The sequence below is a fragment of a genome, unplaced genomic scaffold (assembly GCF_019419815.1).
Source record: "Pyrus x bretschneideri cultivar Hongxiangsu unplaced genomic scaffold, Pyrus_bretschneideri_v1 Contig11, whole genome shotgun sequence".
NCBI classification, from domain to species: Eukaryota; Viridiplantae; Streptophyta; class Magnoliopsida; order Rosales; family Rosaceae; genus Pyrus; species Pyrus x bretschneideri.
Genome location: NW_025999402.1, coordinates 4,265,858 through 4,285,785, shown reverse-complemented (window position 1 = coordinate 4,285,785; position 19,928 = coordinate 4,265,858). Strand labels below are relative to the sequence as shown.

General features: G+C 37.5%; 3 protein-coding genes across 3 annotated transcripts; 2 read left to right on the top strand and 1 right to left on the bottom strand.

The window, feature by feature from the left end:
• The first annotated feature begins 2,625 nt into the window (after positions 1–2,625).
• Positions 2,626–4,981, top strand: LOC125473081 (probable WRKY transcription factor 33). Its single transcript, XM_048575365.1, has 5 exons — positions 2,626–2,919; positions 3,010–3,189; positions 3,312–3,904; positions 4,011–4,175; positions 4,271–4,981. The coding sequence occupies exons 1-5, from the start codon at positions 2,641–2,643 to the stop codon at positions 4,614–4,616; spliced, it is 1,563 nt and encodes a 520-aa protein (XP_048431322.1). The 5' UTR covers positions 2,626–2,640; the 3' UTR covers positions 4,617–4,981.
• On the bottom strand, positions 4,822–7,021 carry LOC103962154 (CASP-like protein 4B1). Its single transcript, XM_009374828.3, has 3 exons — positions 6,559–7,021; positions 6,314–6,449; positions 4,822–5,771 (listed from the first exon to the last, which is right to left on the bottom strand). The coding sequence occupies exons 1-3, from the start codon at positions 6,861–6,863 to the stop codon at positions 5,580–5,582; spliced, it is 633 nt and encodes a 210-aa protein (XP_009373103.1). The 5' UTR covers positions 6,864–7,021; the 3' UTR covers positions 4,822–5,579.
• Positions 7,022–17,025: 10,004 nt separating this feature from the next.
• On the top strand, positions 17,026–19,085 carry LOC103962151. Its single transcript, XM_009374825.3, has one exon. The coding sequence runs from the start codon at positions 17,362–17,364 to the stop codon at positions 18,931–18,933; it is 1,572 nt and encodes a 523-aa protein (XP_009373100.1). The 5' UTR covers positions 17,026–17,361; the 3' UTR covers positions 18,934–19,085.
• Positions 19,086–19,928: the final 843 nt, after the last annotated feature.

Genomic DNA, 19,928 nt, shown 5'->3' with positions numbered 1-19,928 from the left:
TGTATTTGACCACAAATTTATGGCTAAATTAAACAAAATGGGAAGAGATTAACAGTTTTCTGAATTTGCCTTTTAGATTATTTCATATTTTGACCTAATCAATCATTAGTTACTATTAAATTGAATTCATCATTTTTTTAATAATATTAATGTTTCTATCGATTTGCCTACAATAATTAGCTTTTGAGGGATTTTGTCCTCTATATGAAAGCAATAATCAAAGTTTAATGATATTAATTTTTTAATGATATCAAAGTTTAATGATATCATTTTTTTAATGATATTAATGTTTCTTTATCATCTTAGATGACAGATGAGTTAGACAAGTTACATCATTTAATTTCAATTTTCTTATTAATTAAAACACTTAAATAAGGAAAATTGCAGACTTTAAGTTCTCCCTCTGACTTTACTAACTTAATTGGGCATGAACCTTAATCCGATAGACAAATTTGATTTTGACTCCTAATTCACATGAAAGCTAATAGGCATTACTAAATGAAATAATCAAATGAAATCCTTCTTTTAAACCACAATATATATATATATATATATTTTTTTTTTTTGAAAAGAAAGCAAAAAAAAAAAAAAATCACAAGATGAACAACCATGGAATACCAATGAAGATTGGAGACATAAATACTTGAAAGGGAATGAGGATTGGGGCTACGGGGCATGAGTCTGGAGATAGAAATCAATGGTGATTGTGGTATACGAGTAAATTTTATAAAGCTTGACCATAATCAAGGAAATCAACCGAAATCAATAAAAACAACTGGCATGAAAACGAAAAGGGAAGGAAGAAGAAGCATAATGGATAGGGGAAGGAAGAAGAAGACTCCTCATATACCTTAATCATCATTTAATTAACAATATTTTTATTAATTATTGATTACCAGTTTGAAATTACATGCTAATTAATTTAGATGATGTGGATGTCCATATCAGATGCCACCTAATATGGTATACAATTGTGGTACAAAAATATGGTAAAAATAACATTATTGATAGAGTAATGCTATTCATACTATGTTTTTGTACCACATTTTCATACTACTTTAGGTGACATTTGATGTGGACAGCCACATCATTTGAATTAATCAGATTTTTAAATTTAGTTCATTATTTAATAAACTAATAATTAAGAAAAACTAGTTAATTAAATGATGATTGTGGTATACGAGAAGTCTTTCTCCTTCCTTTCCTTGGGTTTTGGAAATTTTTCAAATGATGTGGCTTTCCACATCAGATACTATCTAAGATGGTATAAAAATATGGTATAAAAACATGATATGAATAACATTACTCTTGATATAAAATCTCTACGTTGTATTTGCAAGCATTGGGGACTTTTATTACCATAGGACACATAACCATATCCAAAAAACAAAAGAACATAAACAAATATTTTAATAAGAGTTCATTAGTAATTTCTCATTGAGTTTTACGTTTGTTCCACGTTAGCCGCTTTTACGTTTGTTCCACGTTAGCCCCTCATGTATTTTCTTTGGATCCTAATCTTTAAAAATATGGTAGATGAGAACAACAATGTCAGCAGTTACAAAAGTCGACAGAATTAGTAGTGGATATAGTTCAATTCGGCCAGTTTTTGTTGGAAAGGACCTTGGTATTGACTACATCGCTCATGAAAAATTTTCGTACCAACTCCAAATTGTTACAAATTTACATACCACAAAAGAAAGATGAAATACATAGAGAGTGGGACACGACACATTCTAGGTTTGACTTCTGGCGCTGGTGAATCATATGATGGTGTGCAAAGGAAGACTGAAATACCTCTATAAGTCTTTTCAATCATTGAAAATGTGGTATGCCGTGGAGAAGTCACCAGTTGATCTCTTTTTTCCAAAAGAAAAAAAAAATAGATAGAGAAAGGGGTGACATTGGTGGGTGCAAATTAAATAAGAAAAGAAGAAGAGGAGACAAGGGTTCTGGATTGATGAAGTGTTTTTTCAAACCAATGTAACTCGAAACAAAATCACTCAAATTGAAACACATCTAAAAAAATATATGTAAATTGAACTAATCATTCATAATTAAGGCCATTTTGATCAAAATAGTTGGGTAACCAAAATCTTATTTGAAAAAGGAGTCGCGTGTGTTATTTAGCTGACGAAGTCAGTTTATATCGTTATTAAACACACTTCTGAAGTTTGTGGATAAATTTCGAAAGGATCAAATCGAAAACATCCCAAAAGTTTGGGTGCAAAACGTGAAATTAACCCTTATGATGAGTGCCAATAATTGCCACTCTTTCAATTTTCAAGTTTTGACAAAAGAAAAATACCTTTTTTTTTGGTTTTTCATTTTAAATACATTATCACATAGAGCAAAAAGATCCCCAGCAGCCTCTTCTAACTGCAGAGCTTGTGTATCATGAGCCGCCACCTACCATACGTGGGCACTCTTCAAAGTCAAGTCAAACCCACAAGCTTTGACCGGAATTATTTTTCCCATTTTCCACGGTCAAACTTCCCTGAGCTTCTCAGAAACATCCAAAAGTGACCAAAATACCCTTCCTCTCTCCTCTGTCTCCCCTATAGTTGTGACTTGCATTCAACCCTTTAAATTGCTATCCTCACCCCTCTCATTTCTCTCTCACACCCGGAGGCCATAAACATGACTTCTTCATTCACGAACCTCCTCACAAGCAACATGGAGAACAACGGGATTGGACAGGACAGGACTAATTGGGGGGGACAATTCTCGGACTATTCGTCTAATCCGAACCGGTTTACGGACAGAAACGGGACTGAAATCCCCAAGTTCAGGTCACTCCAGCCTCCTTCTCTGCCTCTCTCCCCTCCCCCTGTCTCCCCTTCTTCTTACTTGGCTTCCACGCCGGCTTTTAGTCCCACCGATTTTCTCAGCTCATCCATGTTCCTCTCCTCCTCAAATGTAAGCTTTACAAAATTCATATGCTTCTAAAATTTCAATGGTTTTTTTTTTTTTTTGGTATGTTTATTGATGGGTTTTTTGTTTCTGCAGAATCTTGAATCTCCAACAACTGGAGCTTTTTCGAGTCAGGTTTTCGATTGGATGAATAATACTAAGGACACCCAGCAAGTAATTAGGGAGAGCGAGTCGAAAATGTTCTCCGATTTCTCGTTCCAACCGGAATCGCGGCCTGCAACTAATCTGCAATCTTCTTCTAGCATGGTTTCAGTGGTAAGAGTTCTTTACTTTGTTTAAATTTCCAACTGAACTGTAAAGTTTGAAGCTTTTTTCTTCATTTTTTGAACCGCGATTAGGCGATATCAGAAGCTTGATGATTGTTTTTGTTTGAACAGGAAGAACCATTTAAAAGGGAAAGGCAAGCGTGGGACTTTAGTACAACAAGGCAAGCTGATTCCTCAGCTGAGAAGACAGCAGTCAAGTCGGAATTCGAGCCAATGGAAGCGAATACGCAGAGTAATGGACTTAATGGTGCTCCGAAGTCCGATTACTTGCATTCTACTCAATCTTCGCAATATGCTCGAGAACAAAAATCGGATGATGGGTTCAATTGGAGGAAGTACGGGCAGAAACAAGTGAAGGGTAGCGAAAATCCGCGGAGTTATTACAAGTGCACGTTTCCGAATTGCCCCACAAAGAAGAAGGTTGAGAGATCATTGGATGGACAGATTACTCAAATTGTGTACAAGGGTAGTCATAACCATCCTAAGCCTCAGTCTACAAGAAGATCAAGCTCTAACTTGATTCAGGGTTCTTCGTATGTAATCTCTGATCAATCCGTTCCAACGTTATCCAATCCGAAAGTTGAGTCCATCACACTGCAGGAGGAGTCTTCAACCTCAATGGGAGAGGATGAGTTTGAACAGAACTCTCCAATAAGTAATTCAGGAGGAGCTGAAGACGAAAACGAGCCTGAGGCGAAAAGATGGTAAGTTCATGAAAATTTCTGATTGGGATTTGCCAATTTTGTACGTGTTCATAGCCAAAACTTTATAAATTCAATTTTATTTTACTTATATGTTTATATTTTGCAGGAAGGGAGAAAATGCAAATGATCAAGCCTACGCATCTTCTGGTAGTAGAATTGTAAAAGAACCAAGAATTGTGGTGCAGACAACAAGTGAAATCGATATTCTGGATGACGGGTATAGGTGGAGGAAGTATGGACAGAAAGTAGTGAAGGGAAATCCGAATCCGAGGTAGAAACCCTATCAATGAGTTTACTTTAATTCCAAGCAAACCCTTTTGAAATCAGCTGCCAATTAGCATTTCCAATTGTTTTCCCAATCTTCAGGAGCTACTACAAATGCACATCCGTGGGTTGTCCGGTGAGGAAGCATGTGGAGCGAGCATCGCATGACGCAAGGGCGGTGATCACCACGTACGAAGGGAAACACAACCACGATGTTCCTGCAGCGCGTGGGAGCAGCAATAACAGCAATGCAAGTAGACCTGCTGCCGATAATAGCAGCAACAATGTGTCCATGGCTGTGAGGCCCTTGGCATTGCCTAACCATTCTAATTTGAGGTACCTCAACTCTCTTCAGAACACAAGGCAGCCAGCAACCACTGAAAGCCAACCGCCGTATACACTCAAAATGTTGCAGAGTGAAGGAAGTTATGGATTTTCCGAGTTCTGAAAGCGAATTGAGAGCTCTGCCAATCGGTAACAATGTTACACGAGGATGTGTCTTCTGGTCCAAGGAACCAAGGGACGACGCATTTTTGTAATTTGGGATCAAATCAAGGCGCTTGAAAGATTAATTAGGGTTTAGTGTGTTGTTGTATAGTTCCTAAGTAGTTGTCTAAGGAGTCATTAGTATTGCATTTGTTTATTCTTTTCGCACCATGTTGTAATAGTAAGTCTAAGCTGAAGAGAAAATAAGAGGTAGAATGATATGAATTAGGAATTGTTCAAGTTCCAAAAGCACTTTTTTCATTAGAAAAAGCAAATACAAACCTATAGGGCTGCCCATATAATGGAAAAGTGAAATTGTTTCTGTTTTTCAAGAACTCTTTACATATACAAAATATACCACTTCTCTCAACCTCACTCTCAACAAGGAAGTTCAGTAGGCCAGTCTGACTACATGGTTGGTCGGTCACTCTCACAAAGAAACGAACTTTTGTATTTGGGTACCGGCCCTACATAATTACATCCCAATGTAAAGTTTTCGAAAACTTTACCTCTTACAAAAGAAAGTTACTCTATTGTTTAACACACATATTGTCAGAACACAAGCATTCAACTCAAAATCAATTGTTAATAACTGAAGAAGCCCCAAATCTTTGCTTTTATAACAAAAAGGACTTCTGATATAAAAAGAAATTTAAAAAAAAAAAGAAAGAAAAGGAATGGCAGAATCCCTCTTCTAAAACTTTCTTACTTGATAGAAGAAAAGTACACATCTTTCTACTGATGTGTAAAACAAGATACATATCTCATCATATTATTCACACTATAAACCCTAATGATCTAAACTCCAATCAAAGATGAATTAATGTACACTCCTAATTACAAGACATTTGTGACAATTAATGAAACTATATGGCACACAAACAATAAATCTTGAAATCGAAGAAATTAAGCCCGTAATAATCTATCAGATGTAAGATTGAGTCGATAATTTGTGACCGGAAATTAGAGCCGATATTGCAAGAGCTACGAAAGCAAGAAAGGCCATGCTAATGGCAGATGCTGCAGCGTCTGTGAATAGGTTGTCTTGATAATTTCTCATATTATTCGTCAATGGAATCGCCGAAGATGACGATGATATCAATAGATAGGCCATAATCTGCAACACACCATCAACTCACAAATCAAATTTTTGTCGATTATTTCATTTGTATTTCTACCCTCTCTTTTTGTTTTTTTTTTATTTTTTTTATTTTTTATAAAGACCACAAAATGTACCCACACCCAAAGAGTAGGACTAATCTCCGCTCGAGATTCGACTTGTCTCTGACCATAAAGTGCTCCCAGCTTTCGAAACTCTGCCAGAAAGGCACCGGGGAAGGTTGGCATATTGCCCATCGCACACCCTTGTTAAGTAGTGGTTTAGCTTTTTGCTTAGTTGGCACTCACATATCAAAAAAGTCATGGTCTTTTTATCAATTTCACGATCACAAATTGGTCTACGAACGTCCGTTTCATAGCTAGACCATAACGAGAACCTTCTTTTCTTTATTACTTTATCGTCATGATTGGAAGCTTCTTTTCTTTTCTTTTAAAATTCTAAACAAACTCGACTCAAAAAAAAAAAAAAAAAAAAATTATAAACAAATTGCTTACTCTAAACGCATTTTAGAAAAATGAAGGATATGAAAAACAAATTACCTGATCGCCGATGAAGTCAGCCAACGCCGACGTCCGTCGCTGAAACATTTCTGTGCCGGTGGAAAGTTCGTGTGCATGCCGGAATGCTTGCGCCCCTGTGTACAACGTCGCCAGAATCGCTATTGCCAACACATACCTATCAAATTAAATCACAAAAATGATTTAACAAATTATTAATCGCAATAAATTTTCAGATTAACAAAATAATCACCGAATTTGATCAATTTAATTGAATTATCACCCACCTGTATTCTTCATATTCATCGAAATTCTTCCCGTAGCCGTGTTTGTTGCTGGCCATGATGATGAAGGCCAGCAATGAAAAAACCAGAGCAAGTCCCCTCAGAGCCAGCGACCCTTTCCTCAACAAGTCCTCCCTCTTCCACCGCCGCAGGATCCCCGCGACCCCAAACCCTGTCCCAGCATTTCTGGCCTGGGAGGGCGTCTGGTTCTCCACGTCAGCGACCGGTGGGCGCGTTGGGACAACCGGCGGCGGTGATCCAACCTCTTGTTCATCGAATTTCGGTGGTGCATCGTCTTGATTCTTCATCGACTCTGCCGGGGAATGAATTGGAATTGGAGGAAAGACAATAGGATTTTGAGGAATTGGGAGTTTTGCCGAGTGACAGGGCAGCGTTTAGTTTTGGCGTGCCGTGTGGGAATCACTGCGCTCGCACACACCCAACAGAACGCGTGAGTGATCGGGGTAACTTTGCAAATGGGAGGACGTGGCAGACTGATTGGACAGCAGGTACACATATATAATTAGTTGGTGGACTGCTGGGCGATTGTAACTAACTAACTTCCTTGGTGACAGGGTGTATAAGGACTACAGCTGCTGCTGGTGCAGGCCAATGGTTCCGGATGATTCCAAGATCGATGATGATTGTTTTTGTAGAAACCAAGGTAAGGACAGTCTGTCCCTTTATCATTGATGCATGCAAAATATTAACATGCAATGAATCTATACGTAAACAACTATCGCTAACATATTAAATTAATTTAAATCAAAATTCAATTTATTTTCGTTGAGGTTAGTCATTCATCTTCACCGAGTGGCTCGAGGATGCCTCTATACATCACTGCAAGAAGAGTGAGCGACACGACAACTACCCATATAGTGGCTATTTGGGTGTTTTTGCCGGGTAACAATGATGTCAACGTATATTGTAATGTATTAGTCATCGTTGCGGTGTACTTATTATTTAATTTTTTTACTTTTATGACATACAAAGACGTTAAAGTATATTTTAATGCATCAGTCAGTATTGCGGTGTGGCTATTACTTAGTTTTTGGCTTTTTATCACATATTTTTTGTTGACAATATTATTGTTGCCCCAACAACAGCAACCAAATATATGAGGTAATTGTTGCTCATTTTTCTTCTTGTATGCATACGTAAAACATGATTGACCACAAAAGCCAGTTTAAAAGGTCAGAAACGTGTATGTATCAGAATGCTCGTGATAAACAGTTGTAATCGAATGATTAAAAGGTGCAATTTATAATTCATCGAAATCATAATTTCAATTCCTAATAGATGCCCATTAGTTGATTAGTTCAAACTTCAACCCTCTAATTTATTCAATGAACTTGTAAACATGAAATTCATGTGACAATCAACCAAGAACACTTGTGCAAAATAAATTTTGTATTAATGTAAATGTAAAGTCATAATATCTAATTAGGAACCATGACTTGATTTGAGGCTTGATTCATGATTTTCACTCCATCAAAAAATCTTTGATTTAAATCAAATAAATCAATCACATTTCATCCTTTATTTGACCATCCTTGATTTGGCATTTTAAATCAATTAATTTGTTTTATTTAAAATAAAAGTAATTTAGATAATTCCTTAATTACTTTACAACAAGTGTAGCGTGTCATCATTAATGACCCGTCCAGTTTTGATGAGCCACATGTAATATGTAAGATTTGTGAGACACATGATTCATGTCGCGTAAGCCCTAACACATCAAAATTTTAATATATTAGTAAGTAATTATTTTATCAAAATTTACATGTCTACATAACTCCCTGATTTATGCACAAACGAATTGGCTTGCAAGTTGTAAATAAAATGTGGCATCTAACTACAAGTTTTGCTTCCAAGTATTAATATTATGGTTGTCAATGTCTACAGCGCAGCAGCACCAAAGGAATTGGTAAGCACATGATCTGTTGACATGTTCAGCTCTTCCATCCAACCAATGGAAATACCACATAAAGAAAGAAAGAAGAAAAAGGCATGTTCACATCTGATTGCGATTATCCTCTAGAATATAGTCTTTTCCTTTTAATTTTGTATAATCATGTTATTTAACGTGGAGAAAATTTTCGGTCAGTGTGTTTGACCACGTCAACTGTGCGATCATTTTAATAAATAAATAAATAAAAATTATAGTAGGACATGGTGCCCTAGGTAAAAGTAATAAAAGCGGTGAAATGACATGATTGAACCGCCTCACCTAGAATTTTCTGATCAAAACTGGAATCTGTTAGGGACTTAGGTTAATACATAACAGTGTATAAAGCCCACTATAGCATTACTAGGCTAGGCCCAATCTTGTTGTCTTAGACTAATGCGATGAGCCACTGTATTCGTTAAATTAGGGCGAGGGCCCAGGGTAGGTCGTTCATCGCCCTCTGACAACAATTTTGACGTCTTTCTCGCGTATGTATAACATTGAATCCATACGATTTCTAAGAAGGCTTGCAAATCGTCGGAGATTTTGCTTAATAGGGAAATGATGGATTTGTAATCTTAGGATTAGTAATCATTTCTAAAAATCGTATGAATTCGGTCTTATAAATACACATAAAGGATTTCAAAAACCGTAGATTTTATCAACGTCAACATGCTTACCACATGCATCAACAGTCAGAAGTCACTTACGAGCGCAACCGACCAGCCATAGCATACATCTGCTTGTTATTCGGTATGCTGTGAAGGGGGTGGCTGCTAGAAAACCCGGGTCCCTTGTGTTGTTGTGCCCTTGTGGCTGCATCCATAAATTTCTGATACCAATCCGACACTTATTATTTACTAGTTGAAAGTGAAACGCCCCCACCAGCATCCAGACCAACTCATTTGTAGTCATAGACATCTCATCCACGCACATGGAGGTGGCTGAAGGGTAATCCAATTCGAATTTATGTGTTTTTTTTCCCCTTTTTTTGACTACAACGATATATTTTTACATTAAGAAGAGGGGGAGTTCGGCTAAACCATACAATGAGTAACCTAATTTTTTATCGAATTCGCAGTCCACGAAATTCGAACTTAAGACCTCTTACTTACAAGTGAAGAAGAATAAAATCAGACGGTAGTTAGTGACAATTCCAATTGATGATTATTCATGAAAGGCAATCTGAATAAAAGCAACGGCCATCAATCACCGGCTACTCAAGTGAGCATATTACATGTTCTATGTGTTATCATGTTTTTGTTACAATTTGACGAACTGAAATGACTCATCTCCAAATATAAATTCAACATGGTCAATCCATGCGTTAATTACAACTTGCAGAGTATTAAACATGTAAACATGAGAGCCCACGATTGACCTCATATAAGACTTTATGGTCCGTTTGATAATCATTTTCTTTTCAGTTTTCACTTTATAGCCTTCAGTTTTCAGCATGCAAAATTTTGGTTGATGGCCTACCAGTCATAGATAACAAGAAGTTTTGAAACTCTAGATTCATTTTAGGTTTTTAGAGCAAAATTTTTTGTGCAACTGAGTAATAAGCGACGAGAGAGACAAGCATAGAAGTATAATTTGTACATACATCCATTGGAGCCCAAGTTTGTCTTCTTCTGCCCTATATTTGGATGGGGAATTTTTACGAAATTTAAGCTAAATTTGTCAAAAATGCACTTCAAAAATTTAGACAAAGAGACTTAAATAACTAATTGCACTACATTTGATAGAACTTTCAAATGACACCATTAAACGTGTCAGATTGAAAGTCCCTTAACATCTTAGTTTGTAGTATATTCGATTATTTATAGCGTGAGTAGTTCGTTACCATCACATGATACATGGAAAAAAGTACTTTGAAAGTCCCTCGTCCCAACAGATTTTCTGACTCGCTTGATTTGGATTAGTTATTGATGAGGCTGTTTAATTTATCGATCCCAAGGAAAGAGATCGATAAAGTTTAACGGTACTGTATCACGAGGCGAGTTTAATTTATCTGGAGGTAGCAAAGCTGCTGCATCTGCCATTGCTAGCTAGCTACAAAACTGCGTGCATGGCCAAAGTTTAACGGTACTGTATCACGAGGCGAGTCCCATCTGCTGCAAAACAACAAAAAAGATCGATCGATCGAGAAACATACAATTGCATAATCAAACAGGGAAAACGTACAAATGCGTAAACGTGATGTTGATTTCCTCTTCATCCTCCAATGGTTCTGAAAATGTTCACATGGGATCCTCCATCTCGGTCACATTGAATCCTCCGCCATGTTTGACAAAAATAATGAATTAGGTCCAGTGCAAGGTAAATCTGCAAACACTAAGGCCTCGTTTGGCCGTTACGATCGTGTTAGATTGGATAACTTGGTGGAGCTTAAATTTTAGTTTAGAAGGGGTTCAAATATCTCAATCTAAAATGCTCTTATGATCTTACAAAAATTATTATCTTATGTGGTTAGCAACCAGCAACATCGTTTGGGTCGGCATGGTGTTGTCCTCATGATCCTCTTCATTAAACCTAAACCCAAGCCCCTCTAACTTTTTTCCTCTCTCCCTCCATTGATCCCCAAAAGGGCTAGACCAAAGTCCTCATTAAAACTCACAAGCAAAAAACTGCCTAAACTCCTTAGGAACCACTACTCTCAAATCAAACCCGACAAAAGAAATTAAAGTAAAAATGTCGGATTAGACTCTGAGCCTATGAAAAACCTTAAAAATCATAAACATAACATTAAATTTTTCTGCATGAAAAAGATCAAGATGGGCCTGATCCATCTTGGTCCCTTCGTCTTTGCTCGTTATGTTAAAGATAATTGTTGAAAGAAATGAAAATAGAAGATGAATTATACATGAAGGAGATTTAATCATCCTTTCGAACTCCTTAATATGGTAGAACGAAAAAGAGTTTTTTTTCATGTCTAATCTCTTATTATGCCCTTGATCAAGTGAAAAATCATTCACCTCGGATTTACTAAAATATTAAATTATATGAATTATCAAGCTCAATTCGAATCTAACACCAAACAAGCACCTCCGAAAACTAAAATTAAATATGACTCGGTGGTTTGTTTATGTGATGTGATCATTAATGTCCAATACTACAAAGTCGTCGCTTGAAATATTGTTTATGAATATAATCTACCTCCTTAAATGCAAACAAATGAAAGAACCAGTGAATGATGTCTGTGATGACGGAGGTCTCGGTTCAATACTCCGAGTTAATGAGTCCGTTTAATTGTGATTACGAGTATAATGAAATTTTCCATAATTTCTTTAAACACGAAAGAAATGGATCACTGTAACTTGTCACTGGGTGTCATCTTTTTTTTTTTTTTTTTTTTTTTTTTTTTTAATAGTGAATGATGTCTATGGCCTGATGGGATGACATGCATATGTGAACAACCCTATAAAAAAAATGAAAGGGCACATATAACATGCCTACGTTCTTCAATGCTACCTGCAGCGTGCCTGTTAATAATTGTGTCCTTTTTGGTCAAACTTGTTGATAACTCTCAACTTATACCATGTTCAACCCTCAGATAAAACTTAAAAATTTAGATGCCACTTAGTACTACGTTTTAGTGATATACATCTTCATTAGTAAGCGAAAGATGTTAGGTTCAATTCTCGCTAATGGTGAATTTGAACCATATTATTGTTAGTTTATAGTGGGGCTAAGCCCACCTCTCCCTTTAGTATAGATAATATCGATTGTTAAAAAAAAAAAAAAAACTTAAAAATTTAGGTAACAGAATTTTAAGCCATAACAAATAAACAATTTCTTCCTCCAATAGTTATAGCTTAAAGCTTAAAACTAATATTATTAAAGAATGATTTTAACTTAATTTTTTTCGTTAACTTTTTTAAAAGTGAAACTTATTTACATATGGTATTGAGTGTTACTAGATCAATATACTGATATAGTTAGTTAAACAAAACAAATTTGATTACGTACAAGACACAAAACTCATTAAGCGAATTAAAATCCCAAACACTTAAATTACCGAAATGTTTATTACACTTCAATATATTATGTTATCCGAAGTTCGTAGCCTTTAAATTTTGATCATCTTGATCCTAAAAATTTCATGAAATTACAACAATTATCAGTCGAAAAAAGGGTTTTCAACGAAACCCTCTCGATTGATTGTGAGGATGATAAGAATCAAAGAATGTGACTTAACTAGACTATAATGGCACATAGATGTTGATGATGATAAGGAATGAGGATCCTCTCTGAGTCCTCTTTGTGAGTATTTCGAAATTCTTTTAATCGTGTTCGTTTATCGCACATTGTGCGAGTAGTTTTCGTTAAGTATTATTTGTGTTTAATTTTAAATAAAAAAATTAAAATAATTTCTGATCTTGCGATGTACGATAAATGGACACAATTAAAAAATCCTTAAAATCCTCACAAACGATGATTAGGTGTAAAAAAAAAAACGCACAAAAAGGAGGTTAGATGGGGTGTGGAAAAACGACGAGTCAATAAGGGCGTTGATTCCGGCGACGGCTACATTGCACTTAATACGACATGTGGACCTCCGCTCACTCTTTTGCTCTTGACTTCCCATATACGCCAACAGCGCTGCCGTGGGAACCATCCTGACCTCCCATGTCCCACGCGTAATACTCCATTGCCCGTTCACATTCATAACTGCCTCATCTCCCTAATTCAATTATGTGCTAATTGTCAACCAAACCACTTCATCACGTGTCGTGTAACCACTACACCTCACTTATTGGAGCTTACGTAGCAGAAAATGTTACTGTATAAAAAGTATTAGATTGTCTTGATAGTTATGATTTTCTTCTTCAATTTACTATGGATCGAGTTAGAGCTGTTTATGCTAGAAATATCACTTGTATAAGTATTCAAAAGAATGTATTGACATACAAAAAGTTAAGATATACTATGATACACGATAAGAAAATTTATTAACACTGGCAATTGAACGAGGTGAATTGTTAATCCACTCATGTTTGTATTTTGATATCACTTAACCTTACACATGTACAAACTACAAACCCTAACACAACGGCCACACAACTTTCTTAATGGCTTATCTCTAGACTTTCTCTCCCCCTCTGATTAGTTTGCTTCGGTCATGGCGTTCCCAATCGCCTTTCGGGGCGGTTCTTTTCCCATCCTTTGTGGCAACTTCTTCGCCCTCGGTGGTGGCCACCCCATCCTATGTGGTGCTTGTTACCACTGTTCAGGCACTAGGCAGCTAGTCACTGTCACGATTAGTCCTAGGTGTTTGAAAATTAAGAAAGCACGTCTAGACCTGCTTAGGCGTCTACCTAACCAACCTGGATCGCAACTCTGACTTAGACATAAAATTGATAACTTTCATTTTGCATTTTAATTTTTCAATAAAATGTAAAAGACTTGTTGAATACTTGGATGAACACTCATTATATGTTTATTCTCCATGTTTTTAATATGTTCTAATACTTTATAATTTATATGTCATTTGAGTTTGCAATTTATGTATCCCAATAAAATTATGTGTGTGTTTTTAAGTATAAATAGGCACTTATTTAATCAATATGTAATAAATGTACTTAAATTCGCCTAGGCCCCCACCTGGTCTGCCTAAGTGCCTGCTTAGACCCTTCCTAGCCATTAAGCTTCAACCTGCCATCCGATTAGAGAATAGCATCTTTTAGAACCTTGCATGTTACCATGTCTTCAATGGTGCTTTCATCTCTCCCATTCCTCTGCCTCCACCATCAAAATTCTCTGCTTCTTCATCCAAAACTTTGCTGCCATTAATTTGCTACTCCCCTCCATTCCCCACTCGCTCCGGCTTGCTCTCATCCATACCCGCCATCCCACCAACAGGTTTGTATCTGTTCTTCTGCCTTGCCCCAAATCACAGTCTCAATCACTTATCCATATGCCAAAACTTTCCCTTGTTGTAGATCTCTCCAGCATATGCCCCCTCAGCCACACCTTTGTGGGTTGAAGATTCTGTTGGCGGAACAACAATCAGAATCAACTAAATTAACGGAATATATATATATATATATATATGAATATAATCACAAAGAATAAAATTACAAGATGCAATGAGCTAACGGATTTTGCAGATGAAGGCTTGCAGATTTGTAATGTCCTTGAAACAGAATTTCACCACTATTAAGTGCTCGTAGTTCTTTAGGCGTTTACTCCACTAAGATTCAAGTATCTATGATCAAAGTTTGAACACCGAAACTTTGATTCTGGCAAACTTATGTATGTTTCTCTCTCATAAAGGATATATGAATGAGTATGCAAATTGACGTGTTTAATACAAGTGTACGTCAGAAATATATACGCAGTAAGATGTCGTTTCACAATATGTATAACTGTTTGATTCAAATTCAAACAGCCACAACTATTTGAAATAATTTGAAAGTTAAAAATTAATTAATTAATCCCTAATAAAACGTTTAACCAATCAAGGTTTTAATATGGAAAAAGGGACATAACTGGAATTTGTGACTTTGTCGACCGAATTCAGAATCGGATCCGCGATATCTTTTTGGAAAGGAAATAACGCCACGAGCATGCACTATGAATTTTAGTCATCCGAGGTCGTTTACTAGTCCAAAAACACATTTACAGTTTTGAAGCGAAAATCAGACTTTCCATTTCACATTCCTTGTTTGTTCCAAATATTTCCGAACCTTTCCAAGATTAAAATTTTTACTCAAACATTGTTCTTTAGCACCAACAGATTCATGGCTTGACGGATTTGGGATCCTAGGATCATATTGTATCCATTTGTTGGACGGATTATGCGCGAGTTGTCCCCATTTTTGTATGACCGCTCGCTTCCTTCTTGTTTGATTTGTTGCTATGATGGCGGCCTTTTTTAGCAGCGGCGACGACTTTGTGGGCGTAATGTTTGATGTTAAGTTTTCTTGCTTTCTCGGTTTCTTCTACTTTTTTGGGGCTTCAGACTAGGTTTTGGGTTGATGCATCTTTCTTTTTCGGATAGACACTCCTTATCCGTTTCCATCCGCGTTGATCGGAGTAAAGAATTTACGCTCCGCTTTACAGACGCTTGTGGACCCGGAGGGCCAATCAAAACCTCGAGAATGGTCCAATTTACATTACGAATAAGGCCTAATAAAAGGACAAACAGAAAAAGTTCAAAACGGCTACTGCGGCGTTCGGTGGGCCCACTGTAAGCATGGCATGGTCACCGGCTGATCCGGTAATTACCTTTCGGCCTATCAGGTAATTATGTAATAACAATTATATCTTTATTTTTTTTATTTTACTTTCACTTTTAATACACAATATTAATATAAAGAAGATAAAATAATAATTATGTAATATTAAAAAAATATACCCTTATTAAGATAAACTGTCACATCATCATTGTTCCATATCTTTTATAAAAAAATTAAACACTAATCATACTCTTTAATAAAAAAAACAAAAAATAAAATTATTCATACAGAATGTGTGCTCTCGTAATTAAGTCATTTAATTTAACGAAATCCATTTATTGTCATCACATGCAGCATCTGACAGTTGTTGGGCAGTGGATGATTTTGATTAATAATTCCATCCGCAGTTTAGTGATCTTGATTATTAGAAATGGTTTTCAGAGTCCATGCATTATGTTGTTCATCCATTTCCTCATCCCTTGTCACTTATGGCTAACGATACGAGCGCTCATATGCGTTGTTACAAACAAAAACATGCATACATAACGAATGAAAATCGAACCTGATACATTTTATTTGTAAATAAAACTATATCAATAAAACGGGAAGTTTGACAAAAAAAAAAGAATAATAGAGACTTGCTTAAATTGGTCTCCCATAAACATCTCAATCAAACAAAGAAATATTCCCAACTTAGGATTAAATTATTAATAAACCCCTCATCAAGGAATCAAGATACTCATTAATACATAGATCCATAGGAGCCTTAGTTGTAAGTGGTCAGTGAAAATGTGTTGTGCTCTTACATTTACACGATAGAGTAGGTTTGAACCCTTTTAATGGCTAATTTAACATCTAATTTGCTAATGTTATCGCTTGACTAACAAAAAAAATATGAACCTTAATTCAAGGTTACCGACTCAATCGTCTCATCATAATTAACCTCGTTTGGTATGTTTTTCAAGAATCTACAAAACAGAAGATAACATTCTAACAAAAAGTGACGCAGGGACTGTCACACAAATTCGGAAACAATAATTGACCAAAACAAGTTGTAACAATTTAATTAGCTTTTCCTCCTAATACTGCAACAAGGGGAGTCTTACGGGTAATCCGTTCTTAATTCAACATGGCAATATCGTAATTACAACATATTGCAAACGCAATCAACAGCCCCAGCACGTATATTCTAGAAAACAGTATCATCCTTCCTCCCGTCTTCCTCTCACGCGTGCCAAACCGGCTCTCCCTGTCACGACACGTGCGAGTGCCGTGACCGCGTTATTCTCTACCTCCTTTCCTTTTATCCCTTCCTACGGGCTCTTCCCCAAACAGTCGAACGCAGTCTTTTCAGTTTTCGCAGTTTCAGAGAGAAAGAGAGCGCGTCTCAGTCATGCCGAAACAGAAATAAAGTTGCCAACAAGAAACCGGCCATGGCTTCTCCTTCCCCCCACAACTCCAAGATCTGCAACTCCCTTTTAAAACCACCAGCCCTCATCGGCGGCAACCACACATCCGCCCGATTCTGCTCCCGCTAAGCCAAAACCCCCGGACGATTTCTTCAGTTTTATACACATTCAATTTATTTTTTCGATTTCGATTCCCAAAACAGAGAGAAAAATATTGGTTTTTTCCCCAATTTTTTGTAGAGAAAAGGGTATATATTTTGCAGAGATGGAACCCGGCTCCGCCGCCGCTGGCAAGCCCGGCCTCCTTAAGAACGTTTTTATACGGTGTTTTTTGTTCGGCGTTTTGATTGTTCTCTGCCGCTTCGCCTACGTCGTCACCGTCACCGGCGAGTCGTGTGAGCTCGGCAACTTCTGCTTCTTCTCTCTCCCGGAAAATCTTAACTTCGTTATAGCGAAGACCGGCAGTGCGGCCATCGCCGCCAAAAACGACGCCGTGCCATCGAGGTCGGCGGGGTCCTCGAAGCCCGATCTCTACACCAGCAAGGACTGGATCCAGGCCGTCCATTTCTACTCCGCCGTTTTCCAGGATCTCATGTCCCAGGGCTTCCTCTCCCGGAAAGCCAAGTCGCTCTGCGTCGAGACCCCCTCCGGTCACGACGTCTACGCCCTGAGAGAGTCCGGCGTCAAGGACGCGGTCGGTGTTTTTAAGAAAGCGTTGCGTCCTTTGGTAATTCCGGGCGAAGCGCACCGTTTACCGTTTGCTGACAACAGCTTTGACTTTGTTTTCTCCGGCGGCGGACGTCTCGACAAGTCGCCAAAGCCGGCGGATTTCGCCGCCGAAATTGTGCGGACGCTGAAGCCCGAAGGTTTTGCGGTGGTCCACGTGGGCGCGAGAGACACTTACAGCTTCCATTCGTTTATTGAATTGTTCAACTGCAGCAAGGTCGTGACTTCGCGCGACATCGACGGCTTCAATTCGTCGATGCCAAAGATTCGCGAGATGGTTTTGAGGAAGGAGTGCGGCGGCGGCGGCGAGATTGAGGGTTTAGGCCACAGAATCGAGAACCCTGGTGGCAGTGTTGGTGCTAAGTGCTCGGTTCCTGAGCATAAGATGGAGCTGGTGAGAAAGGCGGAGCCTTTGATTGAAATAGAGCCGTTGAAGCCGTGGATTACTCTGAAGAAGAATATACAGAACGTTAAGTACCTGCCAACAATGGCGGATATAAGCTTCAAGAAGCGGTATGCTTACGTGGATGTCGGAGCTCGGAGCTATGGCTCCAGCATTGGCAGCTGGTTCAAGAAGCAGTACCCGAAACAGAACAAGAGTTTCGAAGTTTTCGCCATTGAAGCCGATAAGACATTCCATGATCAGTACAAGTTGAAGAAGGGGGTCACATTGCTACCTTATGCAGCTTGGGTGAGGAATGAAACATTGTCTTTCGAGATCAATAGCGACCCGGGTGAGAAGGTGAAGGAGAAAGGCAGAGGAATGGGGAGGATTCAGCCGGCAAAGGCGGCCAATGGCGGATTTAACAGAGAGGTGGATCAGATTCAGGGGTTTGATTATGCGAATTGGTTGAAGAAGACCTTTTCGGAGAAGGATTTCGTGGTGATGAAGATGGATGTGGAAGGGACGGAATTCGATTTGATTCCGAGGCTGTTTGAGACCGGAGCAATCTGTTTGATCGACGAGATATTTCTCGAGTGCCATTACAACCGGTGGCAGAGGTGTTGCCCTGGCGAGAGGAGTTCGAAGTATGAGAAGAGTTATGGTCAGTGCTTGGACCTGTTTGCTTCACTGAGACAAAGTGGTGTTCTTGTTCATCAATGGTGGTAACATTGTTACAGGTTTTCTTTGATTCTAGTCAACCCTCTTTTTTCTTTTTTCTTTTTTTGTAATTTTGTTTGACAGAGGAACAGGAAAAACTTTAGAATTTGTTTGTTGTAAGAATTGCAGATGAAAAAAGGAATGAAAATTTCATTACTTCATATCATATACAAGTTAATATTGTTTCGAAATACTATCACAATTTCATCTCAATTATATATTGACTCTTTTTTTGGCGTAACCGTAAGTAATTGTTTTAAGATACCGTGAGTACTAGCTTAGTTATATTATTTGCATTATGATACTATTGCATTTCAACTTTTTGGGGTCTGGAGATACGTCACACTGTCATCTTCAAGGTTCGTTAGGCATTCCGAAAATGGTAGCACAGAGGTGATCATGTCTCAAAAGTAAGGAATTGTTATTAGCATTCTAAAATCTCATTTGACATTTCAAATTTTTTTATAATTAGAAAGAAAAACTACACTTGTGAGAAGTGTAGAATAAGATTTTTGGAATGCTCATAACAACTTCCCAAAAAATATTTGTGGGTAATTTTAACAAAATTTCCCAATTAGTTTTATAAGTCAATTGGTGAATAATATTTGTTTCCTTTTAAAAAGTGAGTAGTTTGTTAAGTTTCAACGAATTTGGAAACATAATCATTGCAGTAGGATCTCTTGACAGGAAATGATTCTTTTCTCTTAATCCATCAAATTAAGATATTTATACGGTTGAAATTTGATATAACGGCTACAAATAGAGGTTCACTTTAAAAGTTATAATAATTTCAACCGTTGAATCACTTTTTAATGGTACAGATCCTTAATTTGATGAATTAGAAAGAAGGGATAAGGAGAGGATTCCCTTTCCTCTTGACAAACGATTAAAGGAATAAATCTATCGAGGTTGCGGTTCCTTTTGAAATTGTGAAATGTCGCTATATAGGTGTCATTTTGTCTTTATTATGTGTTTTGGCTTGGTTGCATGGTGGGAGAATGATT

Bases quoted from the DNA above. Each gene is read 5' to 3' on its own strand.
- LOC125473081 (XM_048575365.1), top strand. From the start codon at position 2,641: ATGACTTCTTCATTCACGAACCTCCTCACAAGCAACATGGAGAACAAC. The intron at 2,920-3,009 runs GTAAGCTTTACA...TTGTTTCTGCAG, and splicing joins TGTTCCTCTCCTCCTCAAAT to AATCTTGAATCTCCAACAAC. The intron at 3,190-3,311 runs GTAAGAGTTCTT...TTGTTTGAACAG, and splicing joins CTTCTAGCATGGTTTCAGTG to GAAGAACCATTTAAAAGGGA.
- LOC103962154 (XM_009374828.3), bottom strand. From the start codon at position 6,863: ATGAAGAATCAAGACGATGCACCACCGAAATTCGATGAACAAGAGGTT. The intron at 6,450-6,558 runs GTGGGTGATAAT...TTAATTTGATAG, and splicing joins GATGAATATGAAGAATACAG to GTATGTGTTGGCAATAGCGA. The intron at 5,772-6,313 runs GTAATTTGTTTT...GGTGTGTTGCAG, and splicing joins CTGACTTCATCGGCGATCAG to ATTATGGCCTATCTATTGAT.
- LOC103962151 (XM_009374825.3), top strand. From the start codon at position 17,362: ATGGAACCCGGCTCCGCCGCCGCTGGCAAGCCCGGCCTCCTTAAGAAC.